This window comes from Leucoraja erinacea, unplaced genomic scaffold (assembly GCF_028641065.1).
Source record: "Leucoraja erinacea ecotype New England unplaced genomic scaffold, Leri_hhj_1 Leri_170S, whole genome shotgun sequence".
In the NCBI taxonomy this organism is placed as follows: Eukaryota; Metazoa; Chordata; class Chondrichthyes; order Rajiformes; family Rajidae; genus Leucoraja; species Leucoraja erinaceus.
This window is the reverse complement of record NW_026576012.1, coordinates 96,891-122,277: the sequence shown is the minus strand read 5'-3', so window position 1 is coordinate 122,277 and position 25,387 is coordinate 96,891. Positions and strand designations below refer to the sequence as shown.

Here is a 25,387-nt window from a genome sequence, read left to right as displayed (position 1 = left end):
TGAGATAAATAAAGTTCTATGGTACCATATCGTATCACATCCACCATCACCCTTTGATAGTGGGTTCCAAACACACCACCCTCTGTGTAAAAAACCTACCCCACATATCTCCTCTCAATTTTGCCCTACTCACCTTGAAGCTGTGCCCTCCAGTATTCGATTTTTCCATCTTGGGAAAAAGATTCTGGTACCATGTTTGACGCAGATATTGTGGCATAAAGGACCTGTTTCTATACTGTACTGTTGAGTTTAGTGTGGAAACAGGCCCTAGGTCCCACTAGGTTCACACCGGCCGTCGATCACCTGTTCACACTAGTTCTATGTTATCCCACTTTCGCACCCACTCAATAAAAACGATGGCTCCAGAGGCAGGGGAATCTTTGCATGATGGTCCCAGAAGAGAATATGCTATCCTACATTACAATCGCCCCTCCATTCCACACTCCCACCATTCTTCCTCCCTCTCCCCTCCCTCCCCCTCTGCTCTCTCTCTCTCTCCTTCCCCCTCATTCTCGTCCCTCTTTCTCCCCCATTCTCTACCCTTCTCTCTCTTTTCTTTCTCTCTCTACCTCTTTTTTTCACTTCCTTGTCTTTCTCTCTCCCTCTCGGCAACCCCCCCTCCTCTTTCTCTCCCCCCTCCTTTCATCTCTCATCCTCTCATCCTCCCCTCCTCCTCTCTTTCTCTCCCCATCCAACTCTCTTTCTCTCTGCTTTCTCCACCTCTCTCTCTTTCCCTCCCTTCGCTCTCCATTTGTGCTCCCCCCCGCTTCATTCTCTTTCCCTCACTCTTTCTCTCCCCTCTCTTTCTCTCCCTCTCCTTCCCTCCCTCCGCCTCCCCGTCTCCTTCCCCATCTTCTTTCTCTACATCTCTCTCTTTCAATCTCTCTCTCCTTCTTTTCCTCTCGCTGCCTCTCTTTCTCTCCACTCTCCTTCTCTCTCTCTCCCTCACTCTTCTAGCCCAGCCAGGGTAGATGGGCTGAATAACCCCTTCAGCTTCACCCCCTCCCCCCCACAGTGCTGCCCTGGGAGCTGTAGTCCCTTTCCCCGCCACCCCCAGCCACCCGGGCGGAAATGTAGCAATTGGGGACTACAACTCCCGGCGGCCTCAACAGCGTGCGCAGCGCAGCGCCCCCTGGGAGCTGTAGTCTTATTCTCGCCACCCCAGCCACCTGGGCGGAAGTGTTGCGGCCGGAAGGCTCCAACCACCAGCCGTTCCAGCGCAGCGCCCACTGGGAGCTGTAGTCCATAGCCCCGCCTCCCCAGCCACCCGGGCGGAAGCGCAGCGGTAGTGAGACTACATCTCCCGGCGGCCCCAACGCACAGGCGGGCCACGGTCAGACCGGGCCGGTCGCCATGGCGACAAGACGGCTTGTGTGGGCAGTTGAGGGAGTTTGTGGCGTCCTCGGCTTCCCCGCGGCAGCAGCGGCAACGGCAGCAGGAGGAGGGACCGGGAGCGGCCAGGGGAGAGGACATGGACGAGGAGAGTCTGCAGGAGCTTTACTCGTGGGTGGACGCGATGCAGCTGTCCAGGGCCAAGCGCAACCTCGCCCGGGACTTCAGTGATGGAGGTGAAGCCGCTTCCCCTCCAGTACACGCACTCTGACCCCTGACCCACACTCATGACCCCTGACCACACTCACTCTGACCCAGGCTCATGACCACACTCACTCTGACCCAGGCTCATGACCTCTGACCACACACACTCATGACCCCTGACCCACGCTCATGATCCCTGAACGCACGCATTCTGACCCCTGACCCAGGCTCATGATTCCTGCATACATACAATCTGACCCATGCTCCTGACCCCTGTATACACGAACTCTGACCCTTGACCCAGGCTTCTGACCCCTGTACACACACACACCATGACCCCTGTACACACATACACACACTGACCCCTGTATACACACACCCTGAAGTGTGTGGATATAGGGGTCCGTGTCAGGGGCCTGGGATAAGGTCCCAGGCAACTGAACCATCCTATCACAACTAGAGAGCTCTCCTGAACCAATATCTACTTCATCGGACAATCTTTGATCATATATTTCTGGCATTATCTTGCTCTAAATGCTATTCACATTATTCCCTTTACTATGTATCTGTACACTGTGAACGCCTTAATTGTTGCAGTTACTGTCCCTGAATCTGGAGGTGTGCGTTTTCATACTGTTCAGTGGGAGAGGGGAGAAGAGGGAGTGGCCAGGGTGCGACGTCCTTGATTATGCTGCTGGCCTTACTGAAGCAGCGCGATGTGTAAATGGGGTCAAATGGAAAGGAGGTTGGTTTATGTAATGATCTGGGCTGTGTCCACAACAGGGCTGCCAACTCTCACGCATTGAGCATGAGACTCATGCATTTGTCAAAATTCTCATGCTCTCACGCTGATGACAGAAGTTCTCACGCTCAAAAAAATATTTTTTAAATATATAAATAATAAATAAAGTTATACTACTCCACACTCACCAATGAGAATAGTTTTCTGTCGGCTGGTTTTCCATAAAGAACAAGCAATTGGCTTAAGCCCATCGCACACTATTTAAAATAGCAATGTAGACAAAAATGCTGGAGAAACTCAGCGGGTGAGACAGCATCGATGTCCGAGTTTGACCCTTCTTCGAACTCAAGCATTTCTACCGTTCTATAGATGCTGCCTCATCCGCATTCACATTCCCGTGCAGATAGTGTGAAAGGTGAGACATGGCGGTGGTCCCAGCACTGCCTCTGCCCCCCCCTCCACCGAGGCACCGCTCACCTCCAGCGGCTCTGTCTCAGACGGCCGCTCTGTCCACACCCAGAGCCAGGAGCGGACCGGGTGAGTGGGGGCGTCGGTGCTGCCTCCGGAGCCACGAGGATGAATCTCCGGCTATCGCTCCACTGATCCCCGGGCTACCTGACCCCCAGGTCACTAACCCTCAGGTCACTGACCCTCACCTCCCCCGAACCCCAGCTGAACACGGAGCACCTGGGCCGGCCCGCATTCCCGGGGAGGGGGGGAGAGATGGAAATGCTCCCCGGTCATTGCCAAGTCTCCGCTCACTCCGGGTGTTGTCGCCGCTTCACTGACACACACTCTCACACACAACCTAACACACACAGTGATGGAAGTCTGACTCCTCTTGCCTTGTTTCTATATTTTTGTTTATATATATATATAGTATATATATAAACTGGTCAAGAACAGAGTTTTAGTATATAGATATATATATCTATATATATCTATATTACTAAAACTCTGTTCTTGACCAGTTTTGGCGATCTGTGCTGCGATTTCCGAGAGAAAGCTTGCAAAAAAATGTCTATTGGTTCTAAAGCTTGCAAAAAGTGTCTATTGGTTCTAAAGCTTGCAAAATGTGTCTATTGGTTCTAAAGCTTGCAAAAAAATGTCTATTGGTTCTAAAGCTTGCAAAAAATATCTATTGGTTCTAAAATGCTTGCAAAAAAAATGTCTATTGGTTCTTGGCTTGGCTTGGGTGTGTCTTGAAATTGAAAGGCACTAACTGCAAATGGTGGCATGAAGTTGAAAGGCACTAGTTACTGAAAATGGTGGCTTGGGAGCTTTGGCTTGAAGTTGAAAGGCACTACACTGCAAATGGTGGCTTGGTTGCTTTGGCTTGAAGTTGAAAGGAACTACACTGCAAATGGTGGCTTGGATGTGGCTTGAAGTTGAAAGACACCACTTACTGCAACTGGTGGCATGAAGTTGAAAGGCACAACTTACTGCAAATAGTGGATTGGTTGCTTTGGCTTGAAGTTGAAAGGCACTACTTACTGCAAATGGTGGCTTGGGTGTGGCTTGAATTTGAAAGGCACTACTTACTGCAAATGATGGCTTGGGTGTGGCTTGAAGTTGAAAGACACCACTTACTGCAAATGGTGGCATGAAGTTGAAAGGCACTACTTACTGCAAATGGTGGCTTGGGAGCTTTGACTTGAAGTTGAGGCACTACTTACTGCAGATGGAGGCTTGGGAGCTTTGGCTTGAAGTTGAAAGGCACTATTACTGTGAATGGTGGCTTGGTTGCTTTGGCTTGCAGTTGAAAGGCACTACTTACTACAAATGGTAGCTTGGGTGTGGCTTGGGTGTAGCTTGAAGTTGAAAGACACCACTTACTGCAAATGGTGGCTTGAAGTTGAAAGGCACTACTTACTGCAAATGGTGGCTTGGGAGCTTTGACTTGAAGTTGAAAGGCACCTCTTACTGCAAATGGTGGTTTGGGTGTGGCTTGGGTGTGGTTTGAAGTTGAAAGGCACTACTTACTGCAAATGGTAGCTTGGATGCAATGGCTTGAAGTTAAAAGGCATTACTTACTGCAAATGGTGGCATGATGTTCAAATGCACTACTTACTGCAAATGGTGGCGTGGGTGCATTGGCTTGAAGTTGAAAGGCACTACTGTAAATGCACTTACTTCCTGTTTGTACTGTATATTGATTTTAGATAAAACGCTACCAATTACGGCTGTGATTTTTGGCCATCTTAGTCCCCCCTCCGCTGAGCAGGTGCAGAGAATTCTTCCCATCAATGAAAAATAAAAGTGTTATTAGTTTAAAACAAAAATGTTGAGAATCTCTCTCCTGTCAATCACTCAATGAAAGCCACAACTTTTCCGGTGTGGGGGGGGGAGGGGTTATAAAACCCGGAAATGTGGGTGTGGCTCAGTGTCTGCAAGATGGAGGAGGGAGAGGTCACGACTCGCTATCTTTAGTGGTTTTGCACCCTACTTCAAATGGTATGAAACTGCACGTGAATTTGGTGGCCTTATACCCTGCTGGAAATAGAATTTCAAGGATTAGCCACGAGATTAGCCACCAGCACACCAGCCGTGAGTGAGAGAGTTGCCAGCACAACAGGCTTGATTGACTGAGACGCCAGCCCAAGAATCCATTTGGCGCACAATTTGCATACTAGCCCTCTGGAAACCAGTCCCTTCAACCCACAACACCCATACTAGCGCTCCAGAAAGCCCCCCCCCCCCCTTCCCCCCAACTGGCCACCAATATTAGAATTGGTGGAGAGGTGGAATATTGCCTTGGATGACCAGCCCTCCTGTGTGATGCTGGGACCCAATGGGTCCCACTTAGTCTAGTATATATAGATAGATAGATAGATAGATATATGCATAACAGCATGAATTATAATCTGATTTCCATACATGACTATACTAAGGTGATTCATGTGCTGCACCTGTTGATCAGAGCCTAGCTCTTCTGTGGAATGTAATTAGGAATGGAATTTAGCCTAACCGTATTCATACCTAATCCAATTTGAAGGATAAATGTTGCATTCAAGTGTAAGTTAAAAGACTCACTACTGTATGCACCAGATTACACAATTTCAAGTTGAAAAATGAAAAAGCTCCTTACCCCCTTCCCACACCCTCGCCCCCTCGCCCCCTCGGTCGCTATACTCCCTCACAATTTCGCACTCTCAACTCTCAACCAATGACTTTGGTGCCTTCCCACACAGTGGGAAACTTTGATTGTGCTGTGTGGGGATGTTTTATGTCAAATTCTATAGTGTGTTGTGTTCTTTATTTTTATTGTATGGCTGTATGGGAATTTCATTTCACTGTGCCATCTGGCATATGTGACAATTAAATGTATCTTGAATCTTGAATCTTGATCTTGAATGTTGGCAGCCCCTGCTACAATTCTAAGGAAATTCTTGCAGTCCTGGATGGGGCTGTTCCCAAACCAACCTGTTCATCGTGCAGGTTGCAACATGCCTAGACAGATGAGTTGTTGTTCCTCAAATTCACATTGGCACTGCTGTAATAGGTCTTGGAAAGAGTGGAATGGAGGCAGGCAGCCAACAGTTCAGGGTCACTCCTGTACACTGGGTGTGGGTACTCATGGCCTGCAATCACCCAACCTGTAGCCCAGGTTGTTGTGAATCTGTCCAATTCTCTGCCACAGAAAAAAGCAGGCAACATAATCCAGGCCCGTACGAAGCTTTTCAAAAAGGGGGGTGGCATGACAGGATTACAAAAAACTTAATGTGAAATAATGTGCGGAACCCCACATCAGGGGTTTTAAATGCTCTCTGATCCACTCTGAGCCTTGTTTTGGAGCATTTTTGCACCAAATTCATGACAAATATTTCAGAAATTAACCGGAATCTGAGGTATCTTTTTCACACAAAGGGTGCTGGGTGTATGGAACAAGCTGCCAGAGGAGGTAGTTAAGGCTGGGACTATCCTAATGTTTAAGAGACATTTGGACACGTCCACGGATAGGACAGATTTAGATAGATATGGGCCAAACGCGTGTGAATGGGACTAGTGTAGATGAGACATGTCGGTCGGTGTGGGCAAGTTGGGCTGAAGGGCCTGTTTCCACACTGCATCATTCTATTACTAAAAAGTGAAGAAAAAAAATGCATGTAGATAAGCAGATTTGAAAGTGGAGTGAAATGTAAAGGCAGAGAGAGGTTTATGTGTGGAAAGGAACATAGGAAAGGAGGGGAGAGAGTGGGCTTGGGCAGATGGGTGAAGGGAAAATAGTCACAAAGTGCTGGAGTAACTCAGCGGGTCAGGCGGCATCTGCGGAGAATATGAATAGGCGACATTTCACAGAATGCTGGAGTAACTCAGTGGGTCAGGCAGCATCTGTGGAGAAAAGGTATAGATTATAGTTCGGGTCAAGACCGTTCTTCAGTAATATTCATGATGTGCCATGCATAGACATTCCTGAATGTTACCCAAACCATCGTGAGCTACTTTGTTACGGTGCTTGCCCTCTCCTATAACATCTCTGCTGCCTTGGGTGATGCAGGACAGGACACAAGCTTTGGGACATGGTGTGAAGCTGTTGCAGTCTGTCTCAGCCTGGTAAAAACCTGGATGGAGTGGATTTGGAGAGGATGTTTCCACTAGTGGGAGAGTCTAGGACCAGTGGCCACAGCCTCAGAATTAAAAGACATTCCTTTAGGAAGGAGATGAGCAGGAATTTCTTAAGTCAGTGGGTGGTGAACTGTGGAATTCATTGTCACAGACAGCTGTGGAGGTCAAGTCAATGGACATTTTTCAGGAGGAGATTGATAGATTCTTGACTGATAGGAGTGTCAGAGGTAATGGGGAGAAGGCAGGTGAATGGGTTTGAGAGGGAAAGATAGTCATAGGGTGATACAGTGTGGAAACAGGCCCTTCGGCCCAGCATGTCCCATCTTGCACTAGTCCCACCTGCCCACGTTTGATCCAGATCCCTCCGAACCTGTCCTATCCATGTACCTGTCTAACTGTTTCTTAAATGTTGTTATAGTCCCTGCCACAACTACCTCCTCTGGCAGCTTGTTCCATACACCTACCACCCTTTGTGTGAAAAACATACCCCTCAGATTCCTATTAAATCTTTTGCCCTTCACCTTAAACTTATGTCCTCTGCTCCTCGATTCACTTACTCTGGGCAAAGGACTCAACCATATCTATTCAAATCATGATTTTATACATCTCTATTAGATCATCCCTCAGCCTCCTGTGCTCCATGAAATAGAGTCCTAGCCTACTCAACCTTTCCCTATAGCTCTGGCCCTCTAGGCCTGGCAACATCCTCATAAATCTTCACTGTACCCTTTCCAGTTTGATGACATCTTTCCTATAACATGGTGCCCAGAACTGAACACAATACTCTGAATGCGGCCTCACCAACTTCTTATGCAACTGCAACATGACCTCCCAACTTCTATATTCAGCCTGACCCGCTGAGTTACTCCAGCACTCTGAAACATCACAGAACAGGGCAAGATTAGTAAATTTGCTGATGATACAGAAGTGAGTGGTTTTGCAGATAGTGAAGATGGTTGTGAAAGATTGTAGCAGGATCTGGATCAATTAGCCAGGTGAGCAGAGGAAGGGTTGATGGTTGCATGGTTCCTTGAAGGTCATGTCGCAGGTATATCAGGTGGTCAAAAAGTATTTTGGCACTTTGGCCCTCATCAGTCAGAGTATTGAGTATAGAAGTTGGGAGGTCATGTTGCAGTTGTATAAGATGTTTGTGAGACCGCATTTAGAATATTGTGTTCAGTTCTGGGCACCATGTTATAGGAAAGATGTCAAACTGAAAAGAGTACAGAGATCCCCATCCTGGATCAGTCCAATCAGGGTTTTGCCATCCACAAACTTGAGAAGCTTGACAGAGGTGGCTGTGGAGGTGCAGTCATTGGGTGTGAAGTGGTGATTGGGGTAGAGTGGTGATTGGAGTGGGGTGGGTGTAGAAGGGCCCAGTGTTTGCAGACTGAAGGTACACAAAAATGCTGGAGAAACTCAGCGGGTGCAGCAGCATCTATGTATCTATATAACTTTGCAGACTGAATCCAGGCTGTGAGTGGGTGTGAAGTGTTGGGTGGGGTGGGAAAGGTTCCACTCATTTCATACTGGAGTCTTGCCTTAAGTAGGTGTGAAGTGGTGAATGGGAAAGAGAGGATGCCGGGTCCATTCTTTGCAGACTGGGGTCTGGCTGTGTTTGTTGGGGAGGGAGTGGGGGAGGGGGTTTCAGGGTTACGTTTCTGATTTTCAAACCTGCAGTAAAACTCGTTAAGGCTGTTCGTCAGCTGACGATTGCCCAGAGAGCAGGGGGCTTTCCTCTTATAGCTGGTGATTTCTTGCATGCCCTTCCAAACTGAAGAAGAGTCACTAGCTGAGAACTTGCTCCTCAACTTCTCAGAGTATCTTTCCTTGGCAGCTCTGATTCCTCTTCTCAGCTCTTTATCGATTAGGCTATCTTTGAACTCTTTAACGATTAGGCTATCGGCTTTACGCATATTTGCCCCTAGCAACCCCCCCCCCCCCCCTCCCCCAGGAACTCGAAATGGAAATGTTACATCTGTATATAATGATCCCATTAAAATATGTTTTTTTTTTCACAAACTATGGAATTCATATTTTTCAGTATTGTTATCAAGGAAAAGAAAGCAGTTCCAATTGTTTGATATTATTTGATATTTTTTAATATTATTCATATCGAGGAGAAAATTTAATAGCTCCAAAACCTACCTTGATTTTGCAATCTCACTCGAGATAATTTCCCTTTCCTCTCCCCTCCCCATCTTTCTCTCCTCTCCCTTCCCCTCTCTCTCTCTCTCTCCCTCCCCCCTCTAACATCCCCCCTCTTTCTTGCGGTGGGCGAAGATGCAGGTGGCGCGGGCCCAGCGGGCAGAGGGGATGAAGGTGGCGTGGGCCCCGTGGGGGACTCAGCGGGTGTCAGTGGGGGTAGCGTGGGCCCAGCGGGGGTGGCGTGTGCCCAGCGGGGGTCAGCGAGGGTGGTGTGGACCCAGCGGGGGACAGCGAGGGTGGCGTGGGCCAGCGGGGGTGACATGGGCCCAGCGGGGGTGGCGTGGGCCCAGCCCCCCGCTGGCATGGTCCCAGCGGGGGGGGTGGTGGAGGAGGCATAAGCCCAGCGGGGGTGGCGTGAGCCCAGCGGGGGTGGCGTGAGCCCAGCGGGGGTGGAGTGGACCCAGCGGGGGTCAGCGAGGGTGGTATGGACCCAGCGGGGTTGCATGGGCCCAGTGGGGTTGGCGTGGGCCCAGCAGGGGTGGCGTGAGCCCAGCGGGGGTGGCGTGGGCCCAGTGGGGGTGGCGTGGGCCCAGCAAGGGTGGCGTGGGCCCAGCGGGGGTGGCGTGAGCCCAGTGGGGGTGGCGTGGGCCCAGCGGGGGTGGCGTGGGCCCAGCGGGGATGGCGTGGGCCCAGCAGGGGTCAGCGGGGGTGGTGTGGGGGGAAGATGGCTTGGGCCCCGGCAGTGGGGGGAGACGAGGTGAGCGGGCTCCACCGCAGCGGCGACTGGTGTGGGGGTTACAGCCGTTGGGTTCAGATTCAGCCACTCCCGCCCGGGGAAAAGAGAACAGAGAACTGGTAGTTTCCAAAGTGGAAACGTTGATTTTTTTTTCAGATTTTTAATTTTTTTATTTTGTGATTTTTTCTTAAGGGAAAAAAAGGGGGGTGCGGTCGCACCCAACGCACCCCCCTTCGGACGGCCATGTAATCAATGTGTAGGAAGGAACTGCAGATGCTGGGTATACACCAAAAATAGACACAAAATGTTTGAGTAATTCAGCGGGACAGGCAGCATACCTGGAAAGAGGGATTAGGTAACGTTTCAGTTCGAGGCCCTTCTTCAGACCTCTATAATCTTTGCTTCAGACTGAGAGTCAAGGGTGAGGGAGTCTGGAGATATGGACGGGTAAGATGTGAAAATGACAGACCAAAGCAGACGATGATAAGGAAATGTAGAATGATACATTGTTAGCTGAGGAGACGGTGACAAGCAGGCATTCATCAGTAAAATTAATAATGGGGATGGGGGCAGAGATTTGGTAGGGACATGAGGGGTAACCTTTCTACACACAGGGTGGTGTGGATATGGAACAAGCTGCCAGAAAAGGTAGTTGAGACAGGGAGCATTGTAACATTTAAGAAACATTTGGACAGGTACATGGATAGAACAGGTTTAGTGGTATATGGGCCAAATGCAGAAGGTGGGATTTGTGTCGATTGGACATGTTGTTCGGTGTTGAGCCGAAGGGCCTGTTTGCATGAATCTATGATTCTCAATGACTATATGTGAAAGCATAACCTCAGGAGAGCAAGACATAAAATTAACAGCATTTATATTGTGCTACTCGAGTCTAGAGGAACAGGTAGGTTTTGTGCTGGTGATATGAATTAATTGTGACTATCACAGTATTCTCTCCCTACTTCCTGAAATCCTCTATGCTTTGATTCCAGTCTTGATTGCCGAAGTGGTAAAATTTCATTTTCCCAAGATGGTTGAGATGCACAACTATACTCCAGCCAGCTCGACGCAGCAGAAAATGAGCAACTGGGCTCACCTGAACAGGTAACAGGTCAATATCAACAAATGTGTACGATTCGGAAATTGTGCACCAAGATAGTTGGTATGTGTGGGTTTTAAAAAAAAAATCATTTTTTCATTCCCAAAATCATTTTCACTCCCACGTCCATCACGATACTGAACTGTAGAAACAAAAAATTGCAGATGCTGGTTTATACTAAAGATAGACACATAGTGCTGGAGTAACTCGGCGTAAGGCAACATCTATGGAGAAAAAGGATGGGTGACTTCTCGGTTCGGGACCCTTCTTCAGTCTATAGAAGGCTCCCGACCCGAAATGTCACCTATCCTTTTTCTCCAGAGATGCTGTTTGATCCGCTGAGTTATGCCAGCACTTTGTGTCTAACTACGGATACTGTGCTACCCACCATTAAAGGGATCTACACGAGTCGCTGCCTCAAAGGCAGCCAGCATCATCTGGGACCCACACAATCCTGGCCATACTCTCATTTCACTCCTGCCATCGGGAAGAAGGTACAGGAGCAACTTCTTCCCCACAGTCATACATATACATATATGTATGTATATATATGTACTTGGTACTGCAAGTAAGAATCTCATTGTTTTATCTGGGACATATAACAATAAAACACTCTATCTATCTATCTATCTATCTATCTATATTTCTAAAAGTCTGATCTTGACCGCTTTTGGCTCACTGTGCTGTGATTTCCGACAGAACGCCGCCACCTACGGCCGTCATTTTGGCCACCTCACTCAGAGCCCCCCTCCGCCTCGTGGACCAGAGGATTTTTCCCATCGATGAAATATCAGAGAGATATTAATGTTTTTAAAAAATGTGCCATTCTCTCTGCTGTCCCTGCTGGTGGGAGGGGGAGGGACTATAAAACCCGGAAGTGGTGTGCCTCAATCAGTCTCTGCAAGACGGAGGAAGCCAGAGGATCACGTGTCTCTGAGCTCTGAATAACACTGAACACATGTCTAATCAACTGTGAGTGCCCTTAATGTGGTTTGAAAATGAAAACATGGTTGGTTTGCAGTAAACAGGCACTGCATGCAAATAGTTGTTTGGGGAGTTTGGGTTGAAGTAAAAAGGCATTGCATGCAAATGGTTGCTTGGGGGGTTTGGGTTGAAGTAAAAAGGCACTGCATGTAACCGGTTGTTTGGGGGGTTTGGGTTGAAGTAAAAAGGTTGAATGGTTGTTTGGGGGATTTGGGTTGAAGTAAAAAGGCACTGCATGCAAATGGTTGTTTGGGGGGTTTGGGTTGAAGTGGAAAGGCACTGCATGCAAATGGTTGTTTGGGGCGTTTGGGTTGAAGTGGAAAGGCACTGCATGCAAATGGTTGTTTAGGTTGAAGTGAAAAGGCACTGCATGCAAATGGTTGTTTGGGGGGTTTGGGTTGAAGTGAAAAGGCACTGCATGCAAATTGTTGTTGGTCTAAACTTGACAACTTCCTGTTTCACTATATTGATTTTAGATAAAATGCTACCACTTACGGCTGTGATTTTTGGCCATCTTACTCAGTCCCCCTCTGCTCATCAGGTGCGGAGGATTCTTCCCATCAATGAAAACCAAAAGTGGTATTAGTGTTTAAAATATGTTGGGAATCTCTCTCCTGTCAATCACGCCATGACGGCCACACCTTTTCCGGTGGGGGGGGGGGGGTGAGGGTGAACATGGGATTAGGGACTATAAAACCAGGAAGTGGTGTGCCTCATTCAGTCTCTTCAAGATGGAGGAAGGCAGAGGGTCACGTTTCTCTGAGCTGTGAATAACTGAACACATGTCTACTCAAATGTAAGTGCCCTTAGTGGTTCTAAAATGCTTGCAGAATGTATCTATTGGTTCCAAAGCTTGCAAAAAAAGTGTCTATTGGTTCTAAATCTTTCAAAAAATGTCTATTGGTTCTAAAGCTTGCAAAAAGTGTCTCTATTGGTTCTAAAGCTTGCAAAAAAAGTGTCTATTGGTTCTAAATCTTGCAAAAAATGTCTATTGGTTATAAAGCTTGCAAAAAAAAAGTGTCTATTGGTTCTAAAGCTTGCAAAAAAATGTCTTGGTTCTAAAATGCTTGCAAAAAATGTCTATTGGTTCTTGTCTTGGCTTGGGTGTGTCTTGAAATTGAAAGGCACTACTTACTGCAAATGGTGGCATGAAGTTGAAAGGCACTACTTACTGAAAATGGTGGCTTGGGAGCTTTGGCTTGAAGTTGAAAGGCACTACTTACTGCAAATGGGGGGCGTGGGTGCATTGGCCTGAAGTTGAAATACACTACTTGCTGCAAATTGTGGCTTGAAGTTGAAAGGCACTACTTACTGCAACTGGTGGCTTGGATGTTTTGGCTTGAAGTTGAAAGGCACTATTACTGCAAATGGTGGCTTGGTTGCTTTGGCTTGAAGTTGAAAGACACCACTTACTGCAAATGATGGCTTGGGTGTGGCTTGAAGTTGAAAGACACCACTTACTGCAAATGGTGGCATGAAGTTGAAAGGCACTACTTACTGCAAATGGTGGCTTGGGAGCTTTGACTTGAAGTTGCGGCACTACTTACTGCAAATGGAGGCTTGGGAGCTTTGGCTTGAAGTTGAAAGGCACTATTACTGTGAATGGTGGCTTGGTTGCTTTGGCTTGCAGTTGAAAGGCACTACTTACTACAAATGGTAGCTTGGGTGTGGCTTGGGTGTAGCTTGAAGTTGAAAGACACCACTTACTGCAAATGGTAGCTTGGATGCAATGGCTTGAAGTTAAAAGGCATTACTTACTGCAAATGGTGGCTTGGATGCATTGGCTTGAAGTTAAAAGGCACCACTTACTGCAAATGGTGGCATGAAGTTCAAATACACTACTCACTGCAAATGGTGGCGTGGGCAAAGGCATTGGTGAGACCAAATCTGGAGTATGGGGTACAATTTTGGTCGCCAAATTATAGGAAGGATGTCAACAAAATAGAGAGAGTACAGAGGAGATTTACTAGAATGTTGCCTGGGTTTCAACAACTAAGTTACAGAGATAGGTTGAATAAGTTAGGTCTTTATTCTCTGGAGCGCAGAAGGTTAAGGGGGGACCTGATAGAGGTCTTTAAAATGATGAGAGGGATAGACAGAGTTGATGTGGACAAGCTTTTCCCTTTGAGAATAGGGAAGATTCAAACAAGAGGACATGACTTCAGAATTAAGGGACAGAAGTTTAGGGGTAATATGAGGGGGAACTTCTTTACGCAGAGAGTGGTGGCGGTGTGTAATGAGCTCCCAGTGGAAGTGGTGGAGGCAGGTTCATTGGTATCATTTAAAAATAAATTGGATAGGCATATGGATGAGAAGGGAATGGAGGGTTATGGTACGAGTGCAGGCAGGTGGGACTAAGGGGAAAAAAATTTGATCGGCATGGACTTGTAGGGCCGAGATGGCCTGTTTCCGTGCTGTAATTGTTATATGGTTATTATATGGTTATATGGTTATATGGGTGCATTGGCTTGAAGTTGAAAGGCACTACTGTAAATGCACTTACTTCCTGTTTGTACTGTATATTGATTTTAGATAAAACGCTACCACTTACGGCTGTGATTTTTGGCCATCTTAGTCCCCCCTCCGCTGAGCAGGTGCAAAGAATTCTTCCCATCAATGAAAGATAAAAGTGTTATTTGTTTAAAAAATAATGTTGAGAATCTCTCTCCTGTCAATCACTCAATGAAAGCCACAACTTTTCCGGTGTGGGGGGGGGGAGGGGTTATAAAAGCCGGAAATGTGGGTGTGGCTCAGTGTCTGCAAGATGGAGGTGGGAAAGGTCACGACTCGCTATCTATAGTGGCTTTGCACCCTGATTCAAATGGTATTAAACTGCACTTGAATTTGGTGGCCTTGCACCCTGCTAGAAGTGGTAAGAAACTGCACTTGAATTTGGTGGCCTTATACCCTGCTGGAAATAGAATTTCAAGGATTAGCCACGAGTCAACTACCAGCACACCAGCCGTGAGTGAGAGAGTTGCCAGCACAACAGGCTTGATTGACTGAGACGCCAGCCCAAGAATCCATTTGGCGCACAATTTGCAAACTAGCCCTCTGGAAACCAGTCCCTTCAACCCACAACACCCATACTAGTGCTCCAGAAAGCCCCCCCCCCCCAACTGGCCACCAATATTAGAATTGGTGGAGAGGTGGAATATTGCCTTGGATGACCAGCCCTCCTGTGTGATGCTGTCTAGTATGCTGTCACTTAGTCTAGTATGTGTGTGTATATATATGTGTGTATATATATGTGTGTGTATATATATATGTGTGTATATATATACATATATATGTGTGTATATATATATGTGTATATATATATATATGTGTGTGTGTATATATATATATCTATATATATATATATATATGTGTGTATATATATCTATGTGTGTGTGTGTATATATATATATATAGCAATGGATTGTATTATCAGTTCCTTCCATTGCCATTGGAGTTTCAAGCACAGGGCAGGCCAAACAGCTGATTGCATTTTCATTTCACTTCCATCGCCATTGGAGTTTCAAGCACAGGGCAGGCCAAACAGCTGATTGCATTTTCATTTCACTTCCATCGCCATTGCGGTTTCAAGCACAGGACAGGCCAAACAGCTGAATGCATTTTCAGGGTAGCTAATGTTATCCCACTTTTTAAGAAAGGCAGGAAAGGGAAAACAGGGAATTATAGACCAGTCAGCCTGACATCAGTGGTAGGGAAAATACTGGAGTCAATTATAAAAGATGAAATAGCCGCACATTGATACAAACTCCGTACAGACAGCACCCATAGTCACGATCAAACCTGGGTCTCTGTCGCTGTAAGGCAGCAACTCTACCACTGCACCTCCCCAGCTTGGACTACGACAGTGGTAGAATCTGAGGCTTAATTATGTGAATGTGAAGGAAGTAAAATGGGATGAGTTTAGGTTTACATTTATTATTGTCACGTGAACCAAGGTATAATGAAAAGCTTTGTTTAGCATGCTATCCAATCATATAATACTATACATAAAGACAATGAAGCTACACTCGAGTATTGTAAGGAGGGCAAAGGAAAAGGCACCGATTGCCCAATATAGTTCTCAGCATTGTAGCACAACAGTTCCAGTGTTAATGGGTGCTTGATGGTTGGTGTTGATTCAGTGGGATGAAGGAATAACTCAGCGGGTCAGATGGATGGACAAAGGCCGGAGATGAGAACAGCAGAAGGTGTGAGACAAACGGATTGAAGAAATGCAAATTGTGAAGCCAGAGGAAATATGTAGGTGGTGAAGGTGAGAAATAGGTGTGGGTCCAGGTGGGGTCGATGGAAGACTGGTGGATGGGGAAAAACGGTTGTAGGTTGTAGGTTAGCTCCTCTATAATCTTTGCCTAAGACTGTGCCAGTCTTGCGCTCATACTCTTGCTGAAGCAGTTGTAACGCCTCAATTGTAAATCATTCTCTGTTCATGGGTTGAGTTGAATGGCATTACATTGAAATTAAATTAAATTTAATTGAAATGAAATTAAATGAAGTGAATTGAAATGAAATGAATGGAAATTAATTGAATTCAGTTGAAATTGATTGAAATTAAATGAATTGAAATGAAATGAATTTATTTGAATTGGTTTTAACTGAAATGAATGGAAATGAATTGAATTGAAATGAAAGATACAGCATGGAAAGATGCCCTTTAACCCACCGAGTCCACACTGACCATTCATCACCTATTTACACTAGTTCGATATTATCCCACCTTATCCCGTACAGGCACCATCACTGGAGAAAAAGAATCAGTGACGTTTTAATTTTGAGTAGGATCAGTCCAAGAGCTGCCTCGTAAAAAGATTTTATGTGTTTTTGTTCTGCAATTCTATGCTTTGCATTTGATGACGTGGCTTTTTATTACAGGAAAAGCTTTCGTAAGTCAATCCTAACATCTTACCACAACCAGAGAGCAGTCCTGAACTCCAATCTACCCCATCGGGGACCCTCGGACTATCTTTGATTGGCCTTTAGTTTTAGTATCAGTTTAGTTTGTTGTCACGTGTACCGAGGTACAGTGAAAAGCTTTTGTTGTGTGCTAACCAGTCAGCAGAAAGACGATACAAAACTTTACTGCCTTTACCTTGCACTAAATGTTATTTACTCATCATATGTCTGTACACTGTGAATGGCTCAAATGTAATTTGTATTGTCTTCTCCGCTGGCTGGTTAGCACGCAATAAAAGCTTTCCACTGTGACTATAAACTAAACTAAACTAAACTAATCAATACTCCTTTCGCAATTGAAATGAGACAAACCTGTGCTCCTTGATGCATATGTCATGCCTTACAGGCAAACCTTTCCAAAACAGGCATCTTTCCAAAACATTTCCAGAATGTAGATCTATTGGTATTTCCCAATATACACAGGTGCACTTTGAAATTGACTTATCTTCCATGTTTATCTATCTATTTTTCCAGAAATAATCTGCTTACATTTATCTCTTCCTCTAATCTTTTCTCTTCTCAGTAGATCCTTCTCTTCCCTTGTTTTCCCTGCTCAGGCCCTTATATTTCACCCTGTTTGTCTAAGGGACACAGGCATGAACATCGTTTAGTTTAGAGATAGTTTAGAGCAGAATTAGGCCATTTATTTTCTCAAGTCTGCCATTTAGTCATGGCTGATCTATCATTCCCTCTCAACCCGATTCTCCTTCCTTCTCCCCATAACCTCTGACACCTGAATTTAGCAATGTTACAAAATGTTGAGATTTTAAAAATCAAGTCTGCAATTTATCCCATCAGGTAAAGCATAAAAAGAAGTTTAATTTGACACCTAATTCACTTTCATATCTCAAGTATTTAAAAAGTTATGTCCATTTTCATACTCGGAAATTAGCATCTTGTTCCCTATTGATTTTCTATGGACATAACAAAAAAGCTGTGATCGAGGACAGTCAAAAGCCCATAATTTTCTTAAAAATTAAGAGAACTGAATGAAATTTTCATTTATCATAGATTGAAGCATTCTGAAACAAATATAAATCAATCTTACTTGGATGACCTGAAATTAAAGCATATAATTAGTTAGTTACCCAATTGTAGCTAATTTCAAACTTCAATTACTAGATCTAAACATCTATCTATTTCTTAATAAATGATTAACATTTTTAAATAGCCTAAGTGTCCAAATAATATTCACAAATAATTCACAATAAAACATGATTTTTAAATCTCATTTACATTAATTTATAGGCCAAATGGAAGGAATTTAGTGTTCAATTGCTGTAAATTAAAGTCAATTTAAATCGGCTTTCTAGTGGGATCCTGTGAACGCGCTGGTTTAGAACGTTCACATTGCGCTAGATTTGTGCCCTCAAATGCCCAGAAAAATACTGCGGGATATAATGGGCCCAAAATTAGCTACTCGCAACATTAAACTTTGTATAAAGGGATCTTAAGAAGCCCTTTTTAATGTAAAAATAAACAGCCTACCTTCTGTTGTCTGCTGTATGAGACCCTGCCGGTTGCCGGTGGTCGCGGGTTTAGAGGTTAATTTTTAAACTACTACAACAATTATATAAAGCCTTTAAAACTAATAATAGCTAAAGCGACGGAATATTCCAGCGATTTTCCGTTAATAATTAACTAGGCTGAACATCCTCGATTGGAACAGCCTAGGGAAAATCGCGTTTTAAACCCGCCCCCCTCTAAACGGCGCCAAAATCGCGCACACGGGCTGGGACAGATTTTCAGCGACGCTTCAGGTAGACTTTGCAACATACCTACTGAATTAATCAATAATCTGTCTAACTTGCATTAAAAATATCCACTGATTTTGCCTCCACAGCTTTCTGTGGCAAAGAATCCCACAGATTCCACCTCATCTCCTTCCCAAAAGAATGTTCTTTAATTCTGAAGCTATGACCTCTAGTCATAGACTCTCCCACTAGTGGAAACATCCTCTCCACATCCACTCGGTCCAAGCCTTTCACTATTCTGTTCGGTTCAATGAGATCCCCCCTCATTTTTCAAACTGCAGCGAGTACAGGCCAAGTGCTTCAAATGCTCATCATATGTTAACCTACTCATTCATGGGATCATTCTTGGAAACCTCCTCTGGATCTCCTCCAGAGCCAGCACATCCTTCCTCAGATATTGTACCCAAAAATACCCCAATACAATATCCCAAATGCGGCCTGGCCGGCGCCTTTTTGAGCCTCAGCATTACATCCCTGTTTTTTTCAAGCCCTCTCCAAATAAATGCTAGCATTGCATTTGCTTTCTTTACTACCGATTCGACTTGCAGATTAAATTTTGGGGAATCCTGCATCAGAACTCGTAAGTCCCTTTGCACCTCCAATTTCTGGATTCTCACCCCACTTAGCCTCAAAGCCTTCAAGCCCCTCATCTAAATCTTTAATATACAACATGAAGAATAGCGGCCCCTGCACCGAGCTCTGCAGAACTCCGCTAATCACTGGAAAAAGCCCCCTTTATTGCCACCCTTTGCCTTCTGCCATCCAGCCACCCAATACCCATGTTAGTATCTGCCTTTTGATACTGTGGGCTCTCATTTTCCTTACCAGCCTCACGTGTGGCACCTTATCAAAGGCTTTCTGAAAATCTAGATACACAACATCTACTGACTCTCACAAGGGCCGAGTCCCCCTAGTCCTCACCTTTCACCCCACCAGCCGTCACATACAAAAAGTAATCCTCCGTCAGTTTCGCCACCTCCAACGTGACCCCACCACTCGCCACATCTTCCCATCTCCCCCCATATCTGCCTTCCGCAAAGACCGCTCCCTCCATAACTCCCTTGTCAATTCTTCCCTTCCCTCTCGTACCACCCCCTCCCCGGGCACTTTCCCTTGCAACCGACAGAGATGCAACACTTGTCCCTTTACCTCCCCCCTCGACTCCGTTCAAGGACCCAAGCAATCGTTCCAGGTGCGACAGAGGTTTACCTGCATCTCTTCCAACCTCATCTATTGCGTCCGCTGCTCTAGATGTCAGCAGATATATATCGGTGAGACCAAGCGGAGGTTGGGCGATCGTTTCGCCGAACACCTCCGCTCGGTCCGCAATAACCAAGCTGACCTCCCGGTGGCTCAGCACTTCAACTCCCCCTCCCACTCCGTCTCCAACCTCTCTGTCCTGGGTCTCCTCCATGGCCACAGCGAGCAGCACCGGAAATTGGAGGAACAGCACCTCGTATTCCGTTTGGGGAGTCTGCATCCTGGGGGCATGAACATCGAATTCTCCCCATTTTGTTAATCCTTGCTGTCTCCTCCCCTTCCTCAGTCCCCCTGTTGTCTCCTCCCATCCCCCAGCCTTCGGGCTCCTCCTCCTTTTTCCTTTCTTGTCCCCGCCCCCGATCAGTCTGAAGAAGGGTTTCGGCCCGAAACGTTGCCTATTTCCTTCGCTCCATAGATGCTGCTGCACCCGCTGAGTTTCTCCAGCTTTTTTGTTTAACCATCTACTGACTCTCCTTTGTCCGGCTATTTACTTCTTCAAAGAATTCCAGCAAATTTGTCAGGCAAGACCTCCTCTTCACAAAACCTTGCTGACTTTGGTCTATATTATTGTGAATCTCTAAGTACTCCATAACATCATCCTTTATAAAAAACTCTAAAATCTTACCAACCACCGAAGTCAGACTAACCGGCCCACTATTCTGCTTTACTCCCTTCCTGTGCAGCGGGGTAATATTGGCAATTTTCCAATCATCTGGAACTTCTCCTGACTCTAGTGATTCTTGAAATATCACTATCAATGTCTCCACAATCTCTAAAGCCACCTCTTTCAGACCATAGGGTGCAGTTCATCTGGTCCAGATGACATCCGCCTTCTGCCCTTTCAGCTTCCCAAGCACCTTCTCCCTAGTAATAGCTACTCCACTAACTTCCAACCCCCTGACTTCTTGAATTTCAGGCACGTTGCTGGTGTCTTCCACTGTGAAGACTGATGCAAAAAGTGATTCAACTCCCCTGCCATTTCTTTATTTCCCATTTACACTTCTCCTGCATCATACTCCAACCTCCACTCTTGCCTCTTTGGTACTCTTTATATAACTGAAGAAACTCTTGCTATCCATAGAAACATAGAAAATAGGTGCAGGAGTAGGCCATTCGGCCCTTCGAGCCTGCACCGTCATTCAATATGATCATGGCTGATCATCCAACTCAGTATCCTGTACCTGCCTTCTCTCCATACCCCCTGATCCCTTTAGCCACAAGAGCCACATCTAACTCCCTAAATATAGCCAATGAACTGGCCTCAACTACCTTCTGCGGGAGAGAATTCCAGAGATTCACCACTCTCTGTGTGAGAAAAAGTTTTCCTCATCTCGGTCCTAAAAGATTTCCCCCTTATCCTTAAACTGTGACCCCTTGTTCTGGACTTGCCCAACATCGGGAACAATCTTCCTGCATCTAGCCTGTCCAACCCCTTAAGAATTTTGTAAGTTTCTATAAGATCCCCCCTCAATCTTCTAAATTCTAGCGAGTACAAACCGAGTCTATCCAGTCTTTCTTCATATGAAACTTATCCACTTTTATATTATTAGCTCGCTTATCTTCGTATTTCGTCTTTTCTCCCTCTATTGCTTTTTTAGTTACCTTCTGTTCTTCTGTAAAAGTTTCCCAATCCTTTCGCTTCCCACTAATCTTTGCTATGTTATACGCCTTCTCTATTAGTTTTATACTGTCCTTGACTTTTCTTGTCAACCACAGCCGCCTCTTTTTCCCCCTAGAATCATTCTTCCTCTTTGAAATGAAAAGATCCTGCATTATCTTCTGAATTATTCCCGGAAAATCCTGTCATTGCCGTTTCAGTGTCATCCCTGCTAGCGTCCCTGTCAACTCAACTTTGCCAGCTCCTCCGTCATGCCTCTGTAGTTCCCTTTGCTCAGCTGCAATACCGACACAAGGCAGTAACTACCGCTGTGCCACCCTACCGCCCCTCAGTGAAGTGCGAAATACAGTGCTGCAGAAGTTGCCCAGCTGGCCAAACCGTGCTAATGGAGAGAGAAAAACTGATTCAGAACCAGAGTGTAGAACATAAAAACTACAGACAAAATGTGTAGGAAGGAACTGTAGATGATTGAATGAATGAATTGAATAAATAAATTTATTGGCCGTTTTCACATACAAGGAATTTGGCTTGGTGCTCTGCCCGTAAGTGACACCATGACATACAGTCACAATTAGGAATGATACATAAAACATTAAACATTAATAATAAAACATTATTGATTAAACATGTGAATTAAATAAAGTACCAGAGCAATAGGAGGCTACAGATTTTTGGTTATTGAGTAGAGCTACTACTCTTGGGGGAAAAAAGCTGTCTTTATGTCTGGCTGTGGCAGCGTTGACAGTCTGGAGTCGCCTTCCAGAGGGAAGTGATTCAAAGAGTTTGTGGCCAGGGTGAGAGGGATCAGAGATGATCTTACCCGCTCGCTTCCTGGCCCTTGCAGTGTACAGTTCATCAATGGAGGGAAGTTTGCAGCCAATAACCTTCTCAGCTAATTGGACGATTCGCTGCAGCCTCTGGATGACGTGCTTGGTGGCTGAGCCAAACCAGACCATGATGGAGAAGGTGAGGACATTCTACAATGGACCATCATTGCCTGTGACAGATTGTGCTTCCTCAGCTGCCGCAGGAAGTACATCCTCTGTTGTGCATTTTTGCCGGTTTAAACCAAAGATAGACAGAAAAAGCTGCTGGTTTAAACCAAAGGTAGACAGAAAAAGCAGGATTAACTCGAACAACAAGAAAAGAATGTGTGACGTTTCGGGTCGAGACCCTTCTTCAGACTGAGAGTCAGAGGAAAGGGAAAATAGAGATATAGATGGTGATATGGAGAGATATATACTACTTGAAGTCGGTTACTTGAAGTTAGAGAAATCAGTTATCACACCGCTGGGTTGTCGCCTGCAAGCAAAATATGAGGTGCTGTTCCCCCAATTTGCGTTTGGCTTTACTCTGACAAAGGAGGAGGCCCAGGACAGAAAAGTCAATATAGGAAGGAAAAGGGGAATTCAAGGGAATTAAAGTAAAAGGAAAAATAACTGCAGATGCTGGTTAATACACAATCATAGATTGGTGACGTTTCAGGTCTTGGCCCGAAACATTACCTATACATGTTTCTCCAGAGATGCTGCCTGACCTGCTGTGTTACTCCAGCACTTTGTGTCCTTTTGTGATTCAGAATCACAGATCAATGACTTGGGACTCATGGCCAGTTTTGGTCCAGGCAAAGAAAGCAATCTACCTGAAGTTGTAGAATTTAACATTGTGTAGAATGTGATTTATTGGTTTAACTTGTACAACTGCTGCCTCACTGCTCCAGTGACTCAGGTTCAATCCTGACATTTGGTGCTGGCTGTATGGAGTTTGCATGTTATCCATGTGAATGTGAGGGTTTCTTCAGATGTTCCAGTCCCCTCCCACATGGGTAAATTGTAATTTTTTTGTCGATGTGCAGGATTTAGTTTAGTTTGGTTTAGAGATACAGTGTTAAAATAGGTCGGTGCCAACCAGCGACCCCCCCATACTTTAGCACAATCCTATACACTAGGGGCAATTTACAATGCGTCTTTGGAGCGTGAGAGGAAACCGGAGAGCACCCGGGGCAAATCCAAGTGCTCATGGGAAGAACATACAAACTCCATACAGACAGCACCCATAGTCAGGATCAAACCCATCAAATAATGTAGGTGGTGAAGTTGAGAAATAGGTGTGGGTCCAGGTGGGGTCGACGGAAGACTGGAGGATGGGAAAAAAAAGGTTGTTTGTAGGTTAGTTACCTAAGACTGTGCCAGTCTTGCGGTGATACTCTTGCTGAAGTGGTTGTAACGTCTCAATTGTAAATGGTTCTCTGTTCATGGGTTGAGTTGAGTTGAACGGCATTACATTGAAATTAAGTTAAATTTAATTGAAATTAAATTAAATGAAGTGAAATGAAATGAATGGAAATTAATTGAATTCAGTTAAAATGAATTGAAATTCAGTTAATTGAATTGAATTGAACTGAATTAAAATGAATTTAATTGAATTGGTTTTAACTGAAATGAATGGAAATGAATTGAATTGAAATGAATTCAATGAAATGAATACTGTACAAAAGGGACGGATTGCATCTTAACAGGTGGGGGACCAGCATTCTGGCAGGCAGGTTTGCCACTGCTACATGGGTGGTTTTAAACTGAATATGGGGGGTGGGGTGTCAAATGGGATAATCGAGGATGGAGTTAAAGGGAAAGAGAGTAAAAGGAAGGTTAATTAAAGGAAAATGAATGCGCGATGTATAAGAAGTAAAGTAGATGAGCTTGAGGCTCAGTTAGAGGTTGCTAGATATGACATTGTGGGGATTACTGAGATGTGGCTGCAGGAGGATCGGGCCTGGGAACTTAATATTCATAGAAACATGGAAAATAGGTGCAGGAGTAGGCCATTCGGCCCTTCGAGCCATTCAATATGATCATGGCTGATCATCCAACTCAATATCCTGTACCTGCCTTCTCACCATACCCCCTGATTCCTTTAGCCACAAGGGCCATATCTACTCCCTCTTAAATATAGCCAATGAACTGGCCTCAACTACCTTCTGTGGCAGAGAGTTCCAGAGATTCACCACTCTCTGTGTGAAAAATGTTTTTCTCATCTTGGTCCTAAAAGACTTCCCCTTATCCTTAAGCTGCGACCCCTTGTTCTGGACTTCCCCAACATCGGGAATAATCTTCCTGCATCTAGCCTGTCCCCTATAGAATTTTGTAAGTTTCTATAAGATCCCCTCTCAATCTTCTAAATTCTACGAGTACAAGCCAAGGGTTATAATCCTGGCTTGTACTCATTCCCTCATCCATATTAATGATCTGGATGAGGGAATTGAAGGCAATATCTCCAAGTTTGCGGATGACACTAAGCTGGGGGGCAGTGTTAGCTGTGAGGAGGATGCTAGGAGACTGCAGGGTGACTTGGATAGGCTGGGTGAGTGGGCAAATGTTTGGCAGATGCAGTATAATGTGGATAAATGTGAGGTTATCCATTTTGGTGGCAAAAACAGGAAAGCAGACTATTATCTAAATGGTGGCCGATTGGGAAAGGGGGAGATGCAGCGAGACCTGGGTGTCATGGTACACCAGTCATTGAAGGTAGGCATGCAGGTGCAGCAGGCAGTAAAGAAAGCGAATGGTATGTTAGCTTTCATTGCAAAAGGATTTGAGTATAGGAGCAGAGAGGTTCTACTGCAGTTGTACAGGGTCTTGGTGAGACCACACCTGGAGTACTGCGTACAGTTTTGGTCTCCAAATCTGAGGAAGGACATTATTGCCATAGAGGGAGTGCAGAGACGGTTCACCAGGCTGATTCCTGGGATGTCAGGACTGTCTTATGAAGAAAGACTGGATAGACTTGGTTTATACTCTCTAGAATTTAGAAGATTGAGAGGGGATCTTATAGAAACTTACAAAATTCTTAAGGGGTTGGACAGGCTAGATGCAGGAAGATTGTTCCCGATGTTAGGGAAGTCCAGGACAAGGGGTCACAGCTGAAGGATAAAGGGGAAATCCTTTAAAACCGAGATGAGAAGAACTTTTTTCACGCA

General features: G+C 45.4%; 1 protein-coding gene across 1 annotated transcript in view; it reads left to right on the top strand.

The window, feature by feature from the left end:
* The first annotated feature begins 356 nt into the window (after window positions 1-356).
* The window catches only part of LOC129716125 (sperm flagellar protein 1-like), a 69,397-nt gene continuing 44,366 nt past the window's right edge, over window positions 357-25,387 (top strand). Inside the window, exons 1-4 of the mRNA XM_055666008.1 lie at window positions 357-390; window positions 1,166-1,238; window positions 1,324-1,568; window positions 10,721-10,832. Of these exons, the coding sequence (XP_055521983.1) occupies window positions 357-390; window positions 1,166-1,238; window positions 1,324-1,568; window positions 10,721-10,832 (464 nt within the window). The remainder of the gene's footprint in view (window positions 391-1,165; window positions 1,239-1,323; window positions 1,569-10,720; window positions 10,833-25,387) is intronic.